Source organism: Neopsephotus bourkii, unplaced genomic scaffold, assembly GCF_033783945.1.
Source record: "Neopsephotus bourkii isolate Nb327-2 ecotype Australia unplaced genomic scaffold, CSIRO-AGI_Nbou_v1 NB_1511, whole genome shotgun sequence".
NCBI lineage: Eukaryota > Metazoa > Chordata > Aves > Psittaciformes > Psittacidae > Neopsephotus > Neopsephotus bourkii.
In genome coordinates this window covers 1876308-1894941 of record NW_026901987.1, presented here as the reverse complement: position 1 = coordinate 1894941, position 18634 = coordinate 1876308, and the positions used below count along the sequence as shown (strand labels likewise).

The 18634-nt window shown below is 42.4% G+C and overlaps 2 protein-coding genes across 7 annotated transcripts in view; one reads left to right on the top strand and one right to left on the bottom strand.

Moving 5' to 3' along the window:
• BACH2 (BTB domain and CNC homolog 2) overlaps positions 1-7403 on the top strand; it is a 191277-nt gene extending 183874 nt beyond the window's left edge. For all 4 annotated transcript variants that reach the window (XM_061369810.1, XM_061369812.1, XM_061369809.1 and 1 more), the window contains one exon: positions 449-7403. In XM_061369810.1, coding sequence (XP_061225794.1) covers positions 449-928 — 480 coding nt within the window. In that variant the 3' untranslated portion in view covers positions 929-7403. The remainder of the gene's footprint in view (positions 1-448) is intronic.
• Positions 7157-18634, bottom strand: part of GJA10 (gap junction protein alpha 10) — a 15808-nt gene continuing 4330 nt past the window's right edge. For all 3 annotated transcript variants that reach the window (XM_061369813.1, XM_061369814.1, XM_061369815.1), the window contains exons 2-3: positions 15775-17116; positions 7157-9866 (exon numbers count right to left, since the gene is read on the bottom strand). In XM_061369813.1, the coding sequence (XP_061225797.1) occupies positions 9828-9866; positions 15775-17116 (1381 nt within the window). In that variant the 3' untranslated portion in view covers positions 7157-9827. The remainder of the gene's footprint in view (positions 9867-15774; positions 17117-18634) is intronic.

The following is an 18634-nucleotide window of genomic DNA, read 5'->3' as shown; positions in this document are numbered from 1 at the left end:
TGCCTAACCCTCCCAGTCTGCCTCCTGAGTACAGGGAGGAGAGCACTCACCACTGCCCTGGCAACATATCCTAACTTCAAGAGCTAAGCCCTGTTTTCTTGCTGTTTACATGGGTAATGGCTTTTCTTCATAAAAATGTTTCTTTCTGAGTGTTTTTTGTATCATCCAATCATCTTTAGTCTAGAGAGAGAGCTAACAGTCTCTTGGGAATAACTTGTAATTCTATCCTCTTCCAAGTCAAATGTTTAACTCTGAAGATGTTTTCGAAGCTGTAGTCCACACAGACTTCACGGTGGTCAAATACCTGATGTCTCTGTGACTTTTCCTTTACCCATCAAACCAACTGTGACGTGTTGGTGTTTTTCCCGGGTACTGCTGCATACATGCCTAGAGTGTACAGCTGGTGGATGGTCCTTCCTCAACCTAAGATATGTTCTTTCTTTTTCAGGTGTGTGAGAAAGAGAAATTGCTCTCAGAAAGGAACCAACTGAAAGCAAGCATGGGAGAATTGTTAGACAACTTCTCTTGTCTGTCCCAAGAAGTGTGCAGAGATATGCAGAGCCCAGAACAGATCCAAGCTCTCCACCGATACTGCCCCGTTCTCAGACCCATGGATCTACAGCCAGCGACCACCATCAGCGCCTCCCCAGCTGGTGTGGAGCAGAGCCTGGTGACCTCCCAGTGCGTTGGGGAAAGCATTCAGTGCTGCTCGGAGCAAGGCTCGGTGCAACTGGGAGCACCCTGGCTGCCCAACAACATCTCGGAGAATTGTTCTGCCAGCGGGGGGTTGGATGGAGCCGACACAGGTACTTACCCCGAGAGAGAGCTTCCAGCAGAGCAGAGCAGCCAGACGGTCACGGTAGACTTCTGTCAGGAAATGACTGATAAATGTACAACAGATGAACAACCTAGGAAAGATTACACCTAGTGACTTGTAACCTTAATGTTACACCTGGTCAGGTGTTCTTCAGTCAGCCAGTGGCAGTGTTCATTTGTTGTCTAGAAGAACGTATTTGGTGCACACTACAGTGGTCTTAGCAGCAATACTGTTTTTAAGTATTCCCTCCTCTCTACAAGCAGGAGTTCTCTTCACAATGGTGCTATCCCTTGCTCAGGCAGGGAACAAAGCAGTGGCAACACTGTTTTTGTATGTTGATTTCAATCTTAACAGGGATGGACATAACACCTCTGAGGACCCAACCGCAGCTTTTTTCTCAGTGGCCCATGTCACAAAACCCTAACTCAGGAATTTCCTCTGAATGTTCAATTTTTCATTGAAGACAGCTTCTTTACACATCAAAGTTTTATAGCTAAACTGTACATATTATATATAATATATATATAAAATATATATATCCATATGCAAAAGTCCCTGCATGCCTCAATTTTTCTCATCCTACAAACTGGAAGCTTTCGTTTCTATTGTATAAACAAGTTCCAACATTCCTTTTTGTCTTCAATGCTAGAACTAGTTTGGTAACTTGTTACATGATAATTTTTTCCTCGGTTCACAGTTCAGCAATATCATTCGATTTGTACTTATTTATAAAATTTTAATGTTGGAAACTTATTTGAGATTTTATTATAGACAGTTTTTTTGGCACAGCCATTTTGTGCCACTTGAGCAATGTGGAGTTATTTTATTTTCTTGCAGATACTGTACAGTAATGGTCAACTTTGCCACTTGCACTGAGTTTCTGGTCAAACCTCTTTTCATAAATGAAGTTGTGACTTCAGTATAACTTGAGTATATGGTTTTCTTTGCTTTATGGCTTAAAGAAAATAGGAAAGTTTTAGCTAATAGACAAACACTCAGGAGCTCATTATGTAGTCAAAACAGTCTTGCCAAATACTGAATTCACTATACAATTTGTAAAGAGAATCTGCTTGAATTATTTTTATATTCAGACTTCTTTCTGTTTCACAAACCAAGTTTAAGTGCTGTTAATGATGCTTTTGGAATCTTATAGGGGAAGGTATATTTCACTCTTTAGAGAAAAAGGTATTTGACAACTGGATCAGTTCATCATACGTTCCACGAAGTAAAGCAAAAAGAGATCACATCAATACACTTGGAGGGGGCTTTTTCTCCAGCCCCGCTCTACATCCTTTACTCATGGAAGCAACTGCTGCTCCGACTAGTCCCCAGAGCCTCACCTCAGCTGTCCTCAAATGTTACCTGTTTTGCTCACCAGACCCAAGCTGCAGAGGTGGGTCTGGTGAAGTCAGTAATCCTGCCTGGGTAGGCATAGTTGCAGGACCAGACCCTTAGTTGTTGACTTTGGTTTCCTTTCAGAAGTCAAGTTAGCACTGTCTCCTCCAAGAACAAAACATACATCTGCCAACACCTGATTTGGTCATTTGCCCATCAAACTCTTGTGTTCCAAGATCCTCTCGTCCTGCAGCATTTACCCTCAGCTCAAACCGCAGTTAAAAGAATGCTGTCTTGAAGGAGACTACTCAGTGAATTGGCTTAGTTGTAACTGTATTGGATTTGTATCTTAAGCAATGTTGACTCATGTTATGACTGTATGAGACAGCAGCTTTCCAAGCATAACATCTGTATGTACAGTGTAGACAGAGAAACATCTTCCTAATGCTTTTTAAATAATTATTATTCTAAGTGTACTGAGTTTTTAATTTGTGATTCTTTGCCTTACGTGTGCCAGGTTGCGTGGCTTTATCGACAACAACTGTCATGTGCTTTACTGGCTGATATTGTTTGTTCTCGCTGAAAAAAAATGACCAGCTGTTCACACCTATTAAAAACAGAACAAGTGTGGGGAAGCAGCTTCTCAGAAGCACTAAAGGATAATGTGGTCTTCTGTGCTAACGTTTACACTAGAGGTGTGCGCTGGTGGTTTTTTGCGGCACTGAGTAGATCAGCATCTTGACCTTGGAGGAGGAATCAGCTCCCTCTCTCCACTTCTTCCATCTTCAGACTGTGCTCATGGACCGTCGCCCACTCGACACAAAGTCTTGCTTTTATCCTCTTCACCCAAACTATTGTAGCCAAGCTACTGAGGAGGAAGTGCATATAGCATGTGCCATGTTTGTTGAAAATACATTTTTTCCCCGCATGTACAAAGGAAAACTAGTATATAATGTAGGAAAATATTTATGTTTAAGTATTAATCATTACTGTACAAAATCCTTACCTTTAAATGTTCAAAAATATACAAATGCCATAAACTCCTAGTTCACACAGTTGAAAAAGGAGGAGGAGTCGTCCTTTCTTTTTAAAAGAGCTTAATCTAAAAATATCTGAACCCTCTCCCAGCCATCTTTTGCAGGTAACTGACTGAGAAGCTCCTTGGTGGTGCGGGAGGGATTTGATTTTTCCTTTGAATTCGTTGACGTTGCAAAGCAGTTCTGTGCTTCGCAGAGAAGTTTTGTTTCTATGAGACCATGGTGAAAGCTAGAATTTAAAACTAAATGTGAATCACATTATAGTCATAGCTACTTGGGGGGGTGGTGGGGTGGGGGCGGGTGGGAGGGAAGGGTCAACTGACACAGTATTTTAAAGATGTTTTTTCTGTTGCCTTTTTTATTTTTAAGTGACCTCCTATATATATGAATAGATAGAATGTTTCATGAGTATAAAACCGAGTTTTAACTTGCTTCCTGACATGAAGACTTACTCTACTAACAACTCATGTGCAACTGGTACTCTTGACCTCATTCCAACGGTTTAAAAAACCCACCCACACAACCCATTGCGCTGCAGCTCTTAGGTTTGACCTGGCTTCATACTGGTGCTGGGTCTCTTGATTTCCTCTACCTTGGGAACTGATATTTAAAACCACTACTCAAATAAGTGTCTCTTCCTCAACCTTTCTCTTGTCTCTCTCTCTTTCCCTCCCCCATGAGCTTTTCTGGATGTTTGATTTCATTCTTTCCCATTAGAAGTGGCTGGTTTTGTGTCATTGCTTCCTATATTTACATGTATCATGGTTTTCAGTGGGTTTTTTTTGGTGGTGGTGGTGGTGGTGGTTGGTTTTTGTTTCTATTTTTGTTTTGAGGTTGTTTTGCTATTCTAAACCACACAGCTCTTTAAGCAGTTACTGGGCTAATGTTAAAGGAATACACTGGGAGAATTAGTTTCAGACTTGGACGTCAGTTCACATACCCAGCCCTTCTTTTCTCATGGGGTCAAAACAAACTGACAGCAAGAATACTATTGGAAAGAAAACAAACCCAACTGACTGTAGTATTTATGGATTTTAAAGACTTTGGCCAGTGGTCACCATGATCTTCAGTAAGAATCTCTTTGCTTTCGTCAAACAGCATCAGTCCTGTTGGGCATTGCTTGGGAATGGCATGGCGAGACCCTATCTTCCCAGCTGGGCACTGCACCATTTTCATGGCTGTATGAGTCCTTGAAACTTTGTCCAGTCTGTATCTAGTTCTCCTTTTCCTTTGCCATTGCTATACTTGTATTGCCAGGAAACCTCATTTCATTTAGGCTTGTTATGCTTTGTCAGGTGAGTACTACACTATATAATGTGTTTGTTTCTCTGCGTTCTCTAGGGGTGCCTTGAACACAATTAAAGCTCATGCAAGCTGATTCTGGAACAAAAAGGTAGTGGGGAAAAAAAGGAAAAAATCTAAAAAAAAAAGAAAACAAGCAAAACAAAAGCAAAAATGTTGGCTGTGTTATCAGGAAATCCCGGTATTTATATCACAGACTTCCTAATGTAATGACTCAGGCGTCAGAGTTTGATGCTGCAGTATAAAACTATTATTTTATATATTGTACAAGTAATTTATTAAATGTCTTTCTAAGGGTATATGCTGCTTTTAAGATGCACTATATTTTTGGATCTAATCCTTGTATTATGTTTTTTTTTCCCAAGGAAGTAAAATGTGCTGCAAAGGCAAGCCACAGTGATTAGTATGCTAACTGCTACTTCTCTTTAAAAAGGAGTGGGAACTAGATACATAACTTTGCTAAATGGATTAACTGCTGCCAGAGAAATAATTAATGCTGATAGCGTGGTTGTTAATCTGGAGTCCAACACTTTGTCAAGTCTGTATTCTGAAGAGCGCTTAAATAGAAGTTAAAATGCCTAGATATAGAGTTAGATTTTTTAACATGTAACTTTATGATTACCTAATAAATAAATCTGCATGCTGGAATCACTATAATCCTGTAGTAAAATTGAACCTGATCCACTAGGAGAAAGCACGGTGAAGCGTTGCAATCCCAGAATCAGCACCACATCTTCACTTGCGTCTTGTAATCCACCGCTGTGGTGTTGAAGAGAGAGAGAGTGGTGGGTTTGCAGAATAGAGACTGTAGGGAATTTTGCAGTGAGACAAAGTGAATGTTTGCCAGGTTTTGAGAAACTCATGTTTTGCTCCACTTCATGTCCTCTACCATTGCAACAAGGAGCACTGCTTCACCTTGTTTTTTCTGGTCTGAGACGCATCTGGAGGTGCCTCCGGGTGAATGTTGTAGCCCATGGCTGCAGCATTTTAAGTCTCTCTCTATTTTAGGGCCACCTAGAGAAAGAAGGTTTAGCTCAATATGAGCAGTGGAGCTGATGGCTTTGCATAAGGAGGGGATCTGCTAAGTATGGAGCGGTTTATTTTTATCGGAAGTGAGGTGAAACTAAAACTATTAACATAAAGAGCTTATGCTCTCTTTCCTGCTAGAAAATTTCTCAACAGATTTTGACTTCGTTACAGTTTTGTCTCTGCCAACACAGTCCAAGTTAATTTTACATCATATATATAATATGTTTATGTATGTATACATACATCTATAATTCTAGTCAGAGTGTGTGTTTGTGTATTTTCCTGTTTAGAATACGTATATGTATATTTATAATACTCCCCAGAGTATTTAATGACTCAGGCATCAGATCTGATGCTGTAGAATACAATATATGTGTATATGCATATGTTCAAATACTGTGTGTATATTTAAAAGATCTATTGTTGGTGGTCTGTAGAATAATTATTCCCTTTTTCTAAAAATCTTAATGGCATTACTTGCAAAGTCTAAGTGTACAGTATTTTCCTACACTCCACCAAGATAAGTGTTATTTATATCGAAGTCAAATATTGATATGCATTTTGCGGTATTAGGCAGATAACGTTGCCATTTTTGCAAAGAAGATCGCTTTTTGGCAGGAAGGAGTGCTAAAAATACCTTTTTATAAGGTCATTACCCCAACCAAACGACTGCTAAAAAGCCTGTTAGATGACTCCTGTTCTTGTACAAATTTTAGTGACTGTGGGCAGAGCCCTTTCCGTAGGCGAAAGTCACTGTGTGGTTCATGCAGTTACACTGTTGTCCCTTTTGCCTAATTAAGGGCATGCAGAAAGAAACTAGCATCCTAAAATAGAAATGGCAACTGGCAGTGTTTGATTTCATTGATTGCTTAGAAGCAGAGATGGGCCCAGGCTATGAACCCAAGCAACCCCTCCATTTGGAGGGAGCCGAGAGGGGACTGCAGTGTTCAGCTGGGCTTGTCCCTGCGACCAAAGGAGCCCACCCTCAGGAATGTGGGCAGAGGAGGGAGCAGCTACCCCACACAAGGGGCTGGGGCTGGGATCCCCAGCCCAGGCTGGCGTTACCCTGATTTTGAGATGTACCTGAGAGAAACGTGCATGGTTTCAGTCCTGTTCTCACTACTGCCTTTGCTCTGCCTGAAGCTATCTGGATCCCTCAGACCGGCAGGAATGATACTAAACACTTTGGTGATATTCAATGCATGGTTTACTCATAGTTCGAAGCATCACCTTTGATTTCAAGGGTGGGGATGCCCTAAGAGTTTGTTCCAGAACCAGTTGGTTACAAGTGCACCTCTTATATATGCCTTACAAACTTCAGAGGCCATATTCAAAACAGGGTTTTATCAGTGTATGCAAGGGGGTGCAACCCCTCTTCTCTTCCTCCCCAGGTCAAACAGTATGGACAGTTTTCACACATATCTACCTGTATAACCCTCTGTACCTCTCATAACTGGTCAATGACTGTAACAGGTTACATCAGGTGTTTTTTCTACATACTTTTTACACAAATTCTATGCGATTAATGTAACTTAATTCAATGCATCATTTTATTGTACTAGTTCTTAAGCTTGTCTTTATTTTTTTTCTAGGTGACTGTGGTTTCTTGTGATTTTTATTGTATAAATAAATGAGGTGGCTGTTGATGCTTACTCTCTGTTACTAAGAATTTTTACCTTTTTCGAAGAAAGCATTGCTATGAACTAATGAATTTAAAATGTCATTTACTCATTGTAAATACAGTATTGTGCAAAAAAAAAAAAAAAAAAAGAAAAAAAAACCATCCGACCCTTTTCATTCATTTGAATTGCTAGTGTTAACTGAATTTTGTCTAGACACCATTTCTGTTGATGAAATAAAGACATATCATTATGTATTGTAAATCGACTATTCTTGACTCGGAAATTGATGTTGCAGTGCTCAGTTAACGCATGGGTTGGAGATGAGATTTGGGAGAGTAGGTTGCATGTGGTTGATACTGCTCAGTGAATCTCTGGGCTGATGAGGAGGTCTCCACTCACATGGTCCCATTGCTAATTCACTGTTCACCTTTGATCCAGGGATCCAGTTATCTTTGATTTGCTGCAGGAACAGCCGAGGGTATTTAATTGCAAAGATGAAGTAAGTTATTCTGGAAGATCAAAGGAGCTGTATTTGTACCCGCTCCCCTAGTGCTTGACTTAAGGCAATTCAGCTAAGTCTTTGTTTTGGTCTTCTGAAGTGCCTCTGTAGATGTTGGGAGGCAAGGGGAGGGGTTGGGATGTGTTTCCCCTTTACGGAAAACCTGAGAGAAATTGAGAGGTTTCTGCAGAAACAAAATACAGCTGAAAATCTCTGAGTGTAACCCAAATATGGGAGAGTTCCTCTCTGAAGTAAGAACTTGTGCTATGGACCACTGGCATCACTTATACTGCAAAAGATGCAGAAAAGAAGAAATTGTAACAGCCTTAGGAGCTATTACCACAAGCAAGGTGTGGGCTCTAGCAGGGGGACTGTAGGACTCCCAAACACATGGCAGCCACCTCACTCCTTGGGTTGGATGCTACCTGAGAGCCTGCTCAACAGCCTGGCAGGAGGAGACCTAGGAAGGGGGGAATGGCGTGACCACTTGTCCTACCCAGGCCGACACATTTGCTGGGGTGCTGCCGTGGGAGCAGAGAGGAGGCAAGCTGCTAGAGGGAGGTCCTTATGCTTTTTTACCATCAGACAGGAAACCCTAGATCGCGTGCCCTGGGCCACCATCCTTCGGGATGTGAGTTGTGCAGTCCCCCATCTGCAGCAGTGAAAGTTGCCTGTGATTTTTCAGTTCCAAAACTGAAACATGTAACTTTCCAGAGTTACCCGGTTTTCTGAATCTTCCTGTTGAGAGTATATGAAGAAAGCTTTCCACCCCCTCAAATCTGTCAGAAGACATAGCATCCACCACAGCTACACATAGCCTGGCAGTAGAGAATGTACTTTAGCAAAGCTGTTTCTCCATCCCTGATCAGTTGTTGCTGGTGCTTAATGGCCACCATCTCAAGTATTTCCCCTTTTTTTTTTGCCTTAAAATACTAAACAAATGCACACACAACCTGTCAGCGAGTTTGTAGTGAGGCAGGATATAAATGTAGATCATGTGCACCAGAACAAAAACGCTGTAATCTCATGCAATCTTTATGCTTGACTGTTTTTTCTGCTTTCTGCTAGCCTTGCTTTAAAGATGCCAAGTCAAAGAGGATTTTTATGCTTGGGGAAACTGGCATAGCAAACGAGCTTGTTCCAAGCATCACTTGCTGTTGAGGTGATTGCAAATGCAAGCTATGATAAGCTTGACAAATAAAAGCAGCCAAAAGCATGTGGCCAGAAACAGGGTCAGGGACAGTCGGAGGAAGGTGCTTTGTTTTCCAGATACACTAGTGGAAAGATTGCTTTCTTGGGCCACATACAACCCAGAAATCCAGCCCTCCAGAGCTAGTCTGTCCAAGCAAACTGAAGATGAGGTCTTTTGGGCTTTGCTTGTCTTTCAGTTCCTCTATATGAGACAGTGAAGGGAATAAGATTTTCATGACCCTGAAGTGATAGCTTGCAGGTCGTCTTGAACAGCAAACTGAAAAGCACAGAAATACTGCAATTAAAATAAGTTGCCCAATTTTACTGTTTCAGTTTCGAAGCAGAGAGTATTAGCTATGAGGAGGCCACATTAGCACGGAAAGACTCCGTCAGAGCTTGAGGGCTGCATAACACAGGCAGGTGAGCAGCAGCATATTCTTCAGTTTGTTTTTCATCTCTCTCAAATTCTCTGTCCCTTCAGATTCCATGAGTGTTTCTTCCATCTTTTATTCATTGGCTGCTGAAGCCAGGGGAGATAGAGGCCACACTGCCCTCCAGGTTACTTTCAAATCAAACTAACCCTTTCTTGTAAGTGCTTTGGGTCTTACGCTACCTTGAAGGTCTATGGATCAGGCTGGTTTCTGATATGAACACTACTACCATGCACAACAAGTTGTACATCTCAAAATGTTCTCCCAGAGACACAAGGCTGTTTCTGCAGTGGCAGCACACACTGACCATGTCTGGTTCAGTCTACATGAGAAAAATCTTCAGCTGTGGCATGAGCTACCTGAACACCAGCAATCAGAGTATGGTATGGCTGGGATTGCTGCAAAATGGAGGAATAAAGTGGTTGCTTTCTGAAACTGTATTACGAATTGAGCATTGTAGTGGCAGGAGAAGGGAACATAGCAACAGATAACCTGGTTTTTATCTCTCTGCTGAAGGCAGTTTGTGCTCAATCCCTTTGTTTATTTCTTCTCCTTAGAATGTAATTACTTTTTCATGATAGATGATAGTTCTAGGAGCATGCTCTGAAAGATAACAAGAGAAAGAAAGCATGAAGCTGAGTTGGCTTAGAGAAGAAAAATAATTGTTACCATTATAATTATCCCCAACACATACATAATTCGGAAGGTGGGAATCTGGTGTTTAGCTGACAACATACTTACCTTGTCAGGCTGTGTTCAGTGCTAAGGAGAGGGTGGGCAGAAGGGAACCAAAATAAACATGTAACTCCTGCAGTAACTTGCTTGAAAAGAGTGGATGCATCCTAGAGCCCTTGCTTTACAATTTAAGGGGGGTTGTGTATTTTTGATTGCTTTAAGATCATACAAAGATGGATTCAATTAAGTGAGTTACACTTTCTAAATCCACTCTATGCATTTGTTGCTGCACAAATCCTCAGAGGGCTCATTAGCTGTCAACTGCTGCTGACCCCCAAAGTTTATCTGTTTGTGCAACTGGCAAATGGCTACCTTTGGGGTCACCACCTAGCTTCTGCAGGATAATTCATACACTCACTGTCATCACCACGAGCTTCTCCTGAATGCTCCAGGGCAGAATAAATACAACAAACTCATACATATAAAGAGGCATTTGCAGAATAAAACTCTACAAAACCAGCAGTAGTTACCAGCAGGTGTAAACACGAATACCCTCAAGGATTCTCAAACAGAGGAACACAGGCTTTTACCAGTCCCTTGCCCCACATGTAGATTTCCCTATAGGTGAAGCTCAGCTGTTTAAATAACTCCTCCACAGTTATCAGGCTTGTTATTTCAATGTACATTCACTCTTATCAAACTGTTCCCAGCCCCAGGAGTGAAAGCGAGTGAGCAGCTAGTTAAATGAGTGGGTATTTATTCCTCAAGTGTTGCTGAAAAGGCGAGTAAACATGCCTTGTTCTGCAGAAGACTGCAAGCATTCAGGCTGACATAGCAGCTCTCTTTTTCATATCCTGCTCACTGTGGATTATTTTCCCACTGGGTAAAAGGCTCCAAGCTGAATGGAGAATTGAGAAGTAGAAAAAGAACTGAACACCACAGAGGAATAAAAGAGCAATGCAGTGAGGGAAACCAAACCCAGTGGATTGCAGTATTTCCCCAAATTTGGCAGAGCCAGGATTTCAGCCCCAGAGACTTTTTTTTTCTGCAGATGAATAAAATCAGCCCTATCTCAGTCCAATTCTGTAAGCTGAGGGTATCAGCTTTACCAGCTGCTTCATTCAGTTTTATCCCACTCATTCACCATTAAGAGGGGGCTTCGCTTTTAAAGACACATTGATAACTTTGTAGGCAAAAAATATGGCTTTAAAGAAATTACACTGAAAGGACTGGGCTAAATAATAAGGAATGCATAGAGGAATGCATTGAGGAATGCTGAGGAAAGCTCAGCACTCCTTGAAAAAAAAAATTAAAAATAACCTGGAGTGCCTAAAATGCACTAATTCTTTCTGAAAATCTTGGTCTAGTCATTTTGGTTTCCCAGGAGAGGGGTTCAGCTAAAATATTGTTAAAATATTATTAATCTCCTAATGACTTTCAGTTTTGTTTTGCGACTCCAGGAAATTATCTTGGCTCAATGAAAATAATGTTAAGTCTCCCCATCTTCTTGATATGTCCTTGATGCTCTAGCAAGAGGACTGGCACAGTAGATCTCTCAATGCAGGTTTAGGCTTGGGATGCAGATGTGATAACCTGGTTCCAAGTCATCTGAAAGATGGTGCCTTTATAAGAGGAGTTACCAATCTACTGTAAATACTCCCAATCCCAGTTAACCAAGTTAGATCTCACAGTGTTTAGAGGATTATTTAGAAAACTAAACAAAAAGAACTGATGCTGGACACGCTCAGGTAGCATGCAACTGGAGTCCTTTGCTTTAGAAAGGCAGGGAGAGACACAGCTAACAAAAGACTTCAGACTTCAAACACAGCTAGTGAGGAAATACTACAGAGGCTCTCGCTTTTGCAGGAATGTTTGCATTCAGCTACCAAATTGTGATGACACTGTAACACCCTGAAGATGCAATGCCAAGCTGCGGCCATGCTCAGCTGAGCGTTTTGGTGCTCTGCAGTCGTTCCTTTGATTTGCAGAAAATGGCAGACAAGGAAGGCTGCTTCATTCTGGCAAAGGGTGACTTTGCTCTCTAATTGTTAAGTAGGAGTGCTCAGATCTCTTATTTTCATCTCCCCAGAGAGAAAAAGAGTTATTCGATGGTCCCAATGGCTTCACACTGTCTTGCACACATAATTCAATGAGACAACCCCCTTAGTGCAATGCTCCCAGAGCTAGATGCCTATTGCAGGCTGTAATTCCTGGCCCTGCCTATTTTGAAGAGAGCACAGATTATATCTGTACTAGTTATGTACTGACCTTTGACTGGCTATTAATATTATCAGACCTAGAAATGTATTGTGCACCAGTCAAGGGCCTGACTGGTGCAAATTGTAAAGCTTTTTTCTCATTATGATGTCATTCATGTGCAGAAACCTATTGACAGCAGCATAATTCCTACAGACCTTTGTGAATCCAACTCCCAGTTGTCATTTGTGATTCTAGTTATACTAAATTCAGAGCAGCAATTTTCACTGATGCATGTGTGAAAAGCAGACATTTAAGGCCTGCTCACCTAAGGGAGGCTGGCAGCCTAGGACCATGCAAAAGGTGCCCTTTTGCTCCATAGCTCTATCTCCCCTTAAATAAAAGCTAAAATATGGAGAGATATGCAAAACTTGGGGCAGAACTATGTGTGTACCTGCAATAGCTGTTAGAAGATAAGATACCATATATTCTCTAAGATGTATACTCTAAGTGAACCTTGGAAATGAGTAGTCTAAACACAGTTATCAGTGAGCAGATTATCACTTCGAAGCATGCTGACTGCATTCCTCAGTACCAAGGTTTTGGAGGCTTACAGGTAGCCTGTTTTCAGCCACACACAGATGCTGAATTCATCTGTTAGAGTTTTGTAACATTATTTATTCCAGGTCCCCATCGAGTTGAGATAATCTCACCATCATTGCCAGCAATATTCTTGTCACTGTGTTTAGGTGGACTGAAATGAGTTGGAAATTATGCCCATGCCATGCAGCGACTCTCTCCTTCTGTGCTTTGCCATGTACTTTCCCTGATGCAGTAAAGGTCCAGTTTTGGTGGTCTGTCCTCAGCACCTAATAGATGTAACGTTTGACCAGCAGTGGCTCAAGGAAAAGATGTTTTTTTTTTCCAGTGGATCAGAGCCTCTTGAGAAGCCTTTAGCCTAAGAAATGTTACAAGATTTCTGCCTCTTTCATTTTGCCTTCTCAATCTGAATAACGGATAACTTTGGACAATGCAGTGACTGAGAATCTGAACAGAGTATGAAGAGTGAGTGGTTTGGGTGTAAAATCAAACTGTCAAAGCACAAACAATTTTTTCAAGGTTTTATGCCATGGCTGAAGATGAAATGAAGAAATGGCTCTTCACCTCCACCAATTCCAGATGAGGAGGTTTTAAATAGCTTTGTTTGTAAGTTTGCATTGTGTGCCAACATGATTGGTCTGTACGAATCCTAACAATGGAAAGGGCATTTCTTCTGTTACATATACAGCTACTCTGAAGTCTGAAAAGTTGAGATATCCTCATGCCAAACATGCATTTTGTATTCAATACCCTGTTGAGCTGTTTCATGAGGATTTACAGGGAGGACTGAATGCATTCTCTCTTAAGGGTCCAAAGTAACTTTTCCTCCAAAAAGGAAGTCCTAAGAAGTTCCTGTTCTCTCTGAGGGATGCAGTTTTGTACTTCCTTAGAAAAAATCCTTGATCATGACTTGGTCAAGTACTATCCACAACCTAGTCTTCACGGTCTGATTGAGAGATTGCAATTTGTTATGAGAGGTAACTTTTAGAACATCTAGTTGTCCCTAAAAATTATTCTTCGTCTGTTAGAGACTCATGCTTGGTGTGGAAATGCAATTGGTAATATTGCTCAAAAAGATTTCATCGATGTCGGATAGTCAAGCATCCATAGCTGTACTATTAAATCTGTTCAGTGCTTTCAATGCCATGATTCACAGGGTGTGGTTGACCCGTATTCATATTCTTGCAGTATCAGATGGATTGATTTTGTGTAGCTTTAAGATTTTCTTTCAGCTAAGAAGGCTATGATGGCTCTGGGCAGTTGCAGTTGTACTGCTATCTTAGCACAGTGTGTGGGTATGTGTTTGCTTGGAGGTTCCTAGAATGGTTGTTGAGGTATAGAAATTATATTTTTAATGTTGATCTGATACTCTTCTCTCACTGAGCTAGTGCAAGGAATGCTACAGACAAGTTCTGGCAGAATGATATGGAAGAAGGGAAAAAGAAAACACTCAAACCAGCAAGGAACTAAAGATGATAGTTTGGGAAAGTTATCAAAGAAAATTGAAGAACAGTATCAATTCCACTGTGATTTTGCTCCATTTGGCTATGCAGGTTAAACTAGCGAGATCCAGGTGAGAACAGACTGTATTTTGGCTGTTCAGAAAATATTCGTGCATGTAGATTCATCGTTATGTTAAAAAGTATCTGTCCTTTCTCTGCAGCACTATTGCAAGTCACTGTTGATCAGGTGTAGCAGATAACAATTTTTGTATGCTTCAGTTGGAACCTTTTAAATACAATTCCTTTTAAGTACTTTTTTTTTTTTAATATAGAATCACTAATTTTTGAATGCTCCTGTCATGCAGATAAATCTAATCATCCATATTTTCTTTTACCTGAATATTACTACATGATGATTGTCTCCTGGAAGTCAAACTAAAACAGATAAAACCAATGCTGAGTGTCTTTTACAACCAAAATAAAATGTGGAATTTAGGAAGTAAAGACTGGAAGGATATAAATGTTTTAATGCCCACAATCAATATTGTTATGATGCACTAGCATATTTGTGTATTGAAATTGCTACTCATAAAGTGTCATAGCAATGCTAGCAGAATAGTGGATTTGCCAAAATCTTGACGCTGTTGCATATAGAAACACCTTTACTTTAAAATATCATGTGCTGTAAGCAGGTAACAATAGGGAGCATACCCACGTGAATCATTTTAAAATGCTAGCAGCAGTCCCATACATCATGATCCGCAAAGGCAGCATGCCAGAAGAGTGTTAGTTTCAAGAGTAATGACACTGCTTTGTGAACAGCTTACATCTCTCTGCAAGATCTGCCCTGGAAGATACCATCGTTGTCATTAAAGAGTAAAAGCTGCCAGGCAACTTCTGTGAGTTCTCGGCAGGGTGCTACCGGAATTCTGTCTTACTTGAATAACTTTTTACACTTCACCTTTTTAAAGAGCCTTCTCAGCTGAGTATCAACCAGCAGATCAGACAGATTGGACTCTAAGCCTGTATTAGAGACACTGTATAGACTCCCTGTATTAGAGACACTGGCATAAAAAGTGATTAAATTGCATCTAAAGTGACAATTTAACATGGCTTATGCTGACTATATACTGCATAAACTGTAACCCCATGAAAACTGGAACCAGTGAAGTTTTTTGATAAGCAATGTGTAAGAGTGCCTTCTGCTTCTAACCACTCACTGTACTCAAGGATCCTCTTTCTCACAGTGTCAGTGGAGCTGGACAAGTTTCCCCTGAGCCAGTCCTCAGAATTTGATTGGGATGATGTATTGAGTATAAGGAAGCTCAGATTCGGTGACTTAATGATCCTCAGGACTCAATCATTTCTTAGTGATGCTTTTGCTCTCACCAGAGAAGGGGACAGAACGTGCGGGAACTCGGGTTGATCGAGAGGATGTGTCGTGTTAGGGTCGGAAGTGCAGCCCAACCCTCCCTGCCCCCTGTCTCCCCTCTCCTCCCCGGGGCCCGGACATGGAGCCGGGGGCGCCAGCCCCTGCCCAGGGTCCGCCGCCACCCCCTCGCCTTGGGCTTCCCCTCGGGCCGCGGGGCTCTACTTGCCATCGACACACGGCGGCCCATGGCGGCGGCAGGCGGCGGGCTGCTGGTCGGGCTGTCCTTCTCCCGGCACTTCCCCTCCGAGCCGGAGCCCGAGCCGGGGCTGGGGTCTCCACAGGAGGCGGCGCTCTCGCTGTCGCTGCTTGCCCGGCTCCCGGTGAGGACGCGGGAGAGGAAGCTGGAGTTGCGGGTGCCCGGGCAGTGCCCGCTGTCTGGGGATTCTCCGCGCTCCTCATCGCGGTCTCGGCAGCCGCTGCCCCGGCTGTGCCTGCGGGGCGCCCTGCGAGCTAGGGCCCCCGCGCTGGGTGCCCGCGACGCCTCGTCGCTGCTGGAGGAGGGCGGCGGCTGCTGTCCGTGGTGCTGCCCCGCGCTGTGCCGGCGGCGGGTCGGCGTGGCGCCGCGGAGCTCTCCGCGGTCCTGGCGGCCCGGCGGAGCATCCGGCTGCCCCGCGGGAGCGGCAGTAACCGGAGCAATGGGGGGCGGCGGGGCTGTGGCGGGCCGCGGAGGAGAGGCGTTGCTGGCCAGGCAGGCTGGCTGCACCACGGAGCTCTTCTTGGAGTTGCAGAGGCTGGCCTCCTCCTCCGGTCTCGGTGGACGCCAGTAGAGGCTCTTTTTGATCTTCTTGAGGCCCAGGTGGGCGATTTCTAGGAGGTTGAGGAACAGGGAGACAGCAGCGATGCTGTTCATGAAGACCATGAAGATGGTCTTCTCTGTTGGTCGGGACACAAAACAATCCACCGTGTTAGGGCAAGGGGACCGAGTGCATTTGTAAAGGGGGGGCATGTGAAACCCATATAAAAGATGCTGACCTATCATAAAGCCCACTTCGACCACAGATCGGGTTAGGATATGTAGGACATAGGTGCGCAGCAGGGACCCTCTCAGGGGTGCCTTATTCACTTTCTTCTGTTCCTCCAGCTTACGCAGTTCTCTCTCCACTCTCCTGTGCTCCTCGGGCATGGGCTCCAGGTCTTCTAGCTGAGCCCGCAGGTGGGCTTTCTTCTTCTGTCGCTCTTTCTCGAGAGCCCTTAACCTGTAGAGTGCATGACCCATGTAAACTAGTGATGGAGAAGAGACAAATATGATCTGAAGTACCCAGTATCTGATCAAAGAGATGGGGAAGGCCTGGTCATAACAGATATTGTTGCAGCCAGGTTGCTCTGTGTTGCAGATGAACTCAGACTGCTCATCATCCCAGACATCTTCAGCAGCCACTCCCAGCACCAGCATCCGGAATATGAACAGGATTGTGAGCCAGATTTTGCCAACTATGGTAGAGTGGATGTGCACTTCTTCAAGGATGCTGCCCAACAGGTTCCAGTCGCCCATGGTCACAAGTTCATCTCTGAATGCAAAAAAACCCAAAATGCTACTTTAATGCAATACTGGATTTCCCATGAAATGCCCCTTTTTAATGGTTGGGGGTTTTTTGGTTGGGTTTTTTTTTTGGGTGGGGGGGAGGTTGGGGTTGGTTTTTATTAGTTTTGTTTAGGGTTGGTTTTTTTTTGTTTTGTATAAATAATCACCTTTCATATACATTCTTCTCATCGCAGGAGAGCTCTTAGAAGTTCATCATTATTTTCTACTTACCAGGTCTTTAACTGAATGCAGACTTCATGATTACCAATGAAAAATGAAAACATGAGATTATTCTAAGCATGAAAGAGATTGATTTCAGCTGTAAACCACAGTACTTTGTATCTGCCTACAGTTTTACACTATTTTCTTCCCACTAGGAAAGAAGACAATTTTTCTCACTTTTCAAACCCTTTACCAGCTGCAATCTTTCTACGCCCACTCCATTCCACTATGGCTTTGCCTTAGTTTTGCCATTATGTATAATGCTCATGGCTTTGATAAATTGTTTGAAAAAGTTTTGAGAAGTATCCTATAACTGTGAGAGGAAACTGTTTCATTCTGTACCCCAAGGCAGTAGCATCATTAGTGCCATCCATCCAATATTTTCCCCTCTAACAAACCACAGGTTTCTTGCTTGGATTCCTAAAACTACAAATAGATGTTTAATTTACAGATAGCTGTTCATGTATAGTCTCAGTTCTAGGATAATATTAATAAAGTAAGAGTGTTTCTAGGATTAATGGCTTTAATTTTATGCATTTAAAGTCTTATTGAATCACCAAGACTTTGTCTTGACTATAAATTTTAACATATGAGATAAATAAATCAGGGATTACACAATGGAGTGATGCAGACTTTTTTAGCTGTGAGTGTTTCCCAGAATCTCTTTGATTCATCAGCAAATTGATCTACCTTCTGCTGCCAGATGCTGCTGCCAGATGCTTGATTTCCATGCTGCTTCTCTGGAAACTATTTGGGAGTTTCAGGTAATGTAGGGAATTGAAATGTGAGGTATTTGTCTATTTATGAATACACTGCACATTCAATATTATGTCCCTAGAATATTTTCTGCTAACATGGTAATAAAATATTGAAGCAACTGGGATCATATCTACTTTAGGGTTTGCACTTGTTTTTTTTCTGCCACTGTACTTTTAAAACTTCCCAAATTCCACAAAGTCATTAGTGAAAAGCACTTTCTAAGCTTTTGTTGAGAGTGGCTGGCTGCAGCACCCAAAATTTTGCACAATTCTAATTGACAGTACAGCTGGGTGATATCACCATATATCAATATAGCTTGATTAAGGTTTATGATACCATCCCATGTCATACAGTTTTGCCTGGGGGATGTGTTTAACCACACTGAGTGTAAAGATTCTGAGTTGTAACCAACAGTGCAGTCATTCTCTGCACAGGCATCCTACAGACCCTATTATTACATATCTGGGATTTGAATTTTCACAATGACCTTCCCTTTTTAACACAGGGAACTGGCTGAGGAAGC